Here is a 3,217-nt window from a genome sequence, read left to right as displayed (position 1 = left end):
AGTGATTTGATTATGCTGGCTGACTGAAATGTTTTCATATTGTTGGAAGAAATGTTACATTTCCTAACGAAGCATTAGGAAGGGGACAAGAAACATTTTTGACTAATGACAAATGTGGAAGAGGAAAACGGCTAAATTCTGAAAGTATGGGTCTTTAAGGAATAAATATTGGGTCTTCGAGGGAAAAGGTGCTAAAGAAAAAACCTGCTTATCTCTCAGGATGACAGAGAGCTGTGAGAGCACACCAAGCTACTCTGTGAAACAGAGATATCAATCCACCTCTAGACAAGCCAGGTCAGGTACCAGATCAGTGTCAGAGCTTAAAGTTATTCTACCAATGCTGATATAGTGTCTCGAGTTAGCTCATATGGGTTGACCAAGTTAATGTGGGTTGATTAGGCAGCTCTTGTAGTTGTCTCACAGAAGCTGCTTATCAAAACGTGTATGGTAACAAGTTAACAGGTGACTTCTAACGTGGCAGCTAGGGTCTATAGCTCCCACCAGTTTGGGCTTCACTAGAGGGATGTAGTGGCATTGTGCATGTCCTATATTCCTTAGTCTGAACGGGGCTGTGTTGTGTAAAAAATTAAAATCTCTACTATTCATTAAACCATCTAAATTTATTATATTACAGTCAGTCTATACAGAAACCTAATATATTGAGGAAATGCTTTTGCAGAGCACAACTGTGTAACTAAACTCTTTTCCCAGGCATCTACATCTCAGTGAACCATGATTGGTTAGGGTTAAATACTTCAGAGTGCTAAATTCTCCATTTATCAAATGAAGGGACAGATGCACAGTCTTGAAAGCAACAATTGACATTTCACATATGAAACTTCAAACAATGACAGCTAATTAATTATAGCTCATTTAAGCTACAGAGTAAAACTGACTTCAGCTTTTACATCATGCTTTCCTACAAAACAGATTTATTTTCCCCCAAATGTGTAATGAGTGTGGGCTCTTCAGCTGGATGAGTCTTCAGATTGGGTCCTCAACATCTTTATCCGTTTTTCCAGCCTCTCCATCCATTCATTTCTGAGCCTAGGGACAGAAATATGGATCAGCTTGTCCTCATAATTTTACACAGAATGGATTTTATACTCTTCATCTTTTCCACTGATGATATTCTTTGTGTTCTTTCCCAATTGTCATGCAAATTTTCCTGCCGCTTTAGAGCTCTTTGCTGAATGGTACTTCAGGACAACCTCTTAAATCCCAGTGAGAGATCACCTCTGCTTTGTGGTTCATCTCCATCTCCAGTGTGCCCTCTCTCGAGTGCCAGAGTGATTTGTCACCTGCACTGGAGATTGCCTGCTGCCACCTGCTGGGTCACATCACCCAGCACTTCCCCAGCCTCCTTCCCTGGGTCACATCACCCCGCCACTTCCCCAGCCTCCCTCCTCCACTGTCCTGCTCAGCTTGGAGACACTGCACATCTTGAAGCTTCTGTTAGACACATCTTGGAGCTTCTGTTAGACACATAGGTAGCTTTCACTAATATGTGGCCCTTTATTTTCTTTTTGATAATATCTAGGCACCACAGAAAGACTTACTCAAAGAGAAAGGAGAGTAAGAATTTCCCAGTTGAGGAGTTGCAACATTGAGATGAGGTTAGTCACAAATGGATAAAACATGCTGGAGACCTATTCTAGTGTTCCTTCATCCAGGGTCAATAATGTAAGGCTGTCCTTGCTCTAATTTTTCAAGTATCAATGCAAAGACAGCTACGAGGAAGGCTTTGGGAAATTGCTTTCTTGCTAGATGACCTCAAGACAAAATATAATAAACACCAAACGTATATATCTTTGCATATGACTTCAACTAATGGACAATTGATGTGAAGTAAAACTATGCTGTTCTTGCTGCAGACTGCTCTTTCTTGCAGTGACTGATCAAGGGGAATGTGGCTGAATAGGGTAGTTATGGCTATGAATGGTGGTTGCCTTAGTCAGTATGCTTGGATCATCTGCTTTATAGTGGATTTACCATATACAAATTAAACAATCTTAAATAATTCAAACTATTTGCTTGTGAAAGGAAGACTACAGAGTAAGAATATGGGCCAGGTACACACCTGTGCTAGCTTCACTCTGAACAGAAGCCTTTATGTTCAAGATAAGTCTGCACTGTTAAATTTTGTCCTGGTAATTTCAGAAAGTTCTATGCTTTGGACTCATTATGGAACCAGAGCGAATTATTCTCCTATCTTATGATTTTATAGCTTAAACACGTTAGCATTACATCCTAATTTGGGAAGCTTTATTATTTTCCATAAATCTAAATTACTTTCAGATTTCATTGCATGACTTAAGTATTGGTATTACTTTTTTTAAAAAAAAAATAATTACAATGCAAACTCAAGTAAGCTTTCTGGATGCAGATTACCCACTTTGTCAGAGCGCTTCTTCGCTGACGTTCCTTTTCGTTTTGCAGGTACTGAGTTTGTTGTTCGATGGTCTTTTCCCAGAAGTTCCTCAGGTCGCTGGTTTCACAGCCCCGCACTTCATGACGCATATATTGGCTATTCATTTTCTCTAAAGGAAAAATTTGAAACAACTGTATGACAAGTTACTGCTTCGTCATCCATTTTCATGGCTAAATCAGATTCTTGATGTTTTGGATTTTCATCATTAGGGTCACACAGTCCTTTTTTTAGTAGGATCAGGATAACTGTGGGCATGAGTCATTATTTAAGCTTTTCTTTCCTAGCTCTGACACTTAAGGATATGCTGTCTACAGCGAACTGAGTTCTTACTTGTGTACTTAAAATATCTCTCACCTCCATCTGACTGTGACATTTATGTTCACAATAAGGACAGTGCTCTTGTATTCTGTAATTTAACAATTAGGATACTTTTTACTGTAGTCACAAACAAAAAAATTGACATATCAGTTGAGATATTTTGGCCCCATTATTTTAATGTCTCTAAAATTTTAAAGTAACTATTGTTCTGAAGATTTGCCTTTAATAATTTAATAATCCAAATAAGCTTTATTTGGAAATGTAGAAAATTTATATATATAAAAGTAGATACATAATTTCATAAGATGATGACTTGCAAAACCAACCTTGTTCACTAATTATTTTCCCCTTTTCTTCAAATCGATTCAAATTCATTGAATATATTCTTGTGTCTGTGATGATTCTGTACTTTCAGCTTTGGTTAATGTCATCTTAAAATAAATTCTGGAGTGAATCTTATCGTAGGGA

The 3,217-nt window shown here is 37.9% G+C and overlaps 1 protein-coding gene across 1 annotated transcript; it reads right to left on the bottom strand.

Annotated features, from left to right (window-relative positions):
• Positions 1-968: 968 nt before the first annotated feature.
• Positions 969-2,535, bottom strand: LOC129133223 (protein FAM240B-like). Its single transcript, XM_054652856.1, has 2 exons — positions 2,396-2,535; positions 969-1,047 (listed from the first exon to the last, which is right to left on the bottom strand). The coding sequence occupies exons 1-2, from the start codon at positions 2,533-2,535 to the stop codon at positions 969-971; spliced, it is 219 nt and encodes a 72-aa protein (XP_054508831.1).
• Between the last annotated feature and the right edge of the window lie 682 nt (positions 2,536-3,217).

Source organism: Agelaius phoeniceus, chromosome Z (genome assembly GCF_051311805.1).
Source record: "Agelaius phoeniceus isolate bAgePho1 chromosome Z, bAgePho1.hap1, whole genome shotgun sequence".
Classification (NCBI taxonomy): Eukaryota; Metazoa; Chordata; class Aves; order Passeriformes; family Icteridae; genus Agelaius; species Agelaius phoeniceus.
Note: the sequence above shows the minus strand (reverse complement) of the source record. Positions and strands in the feature narration are given on the sequence as shown.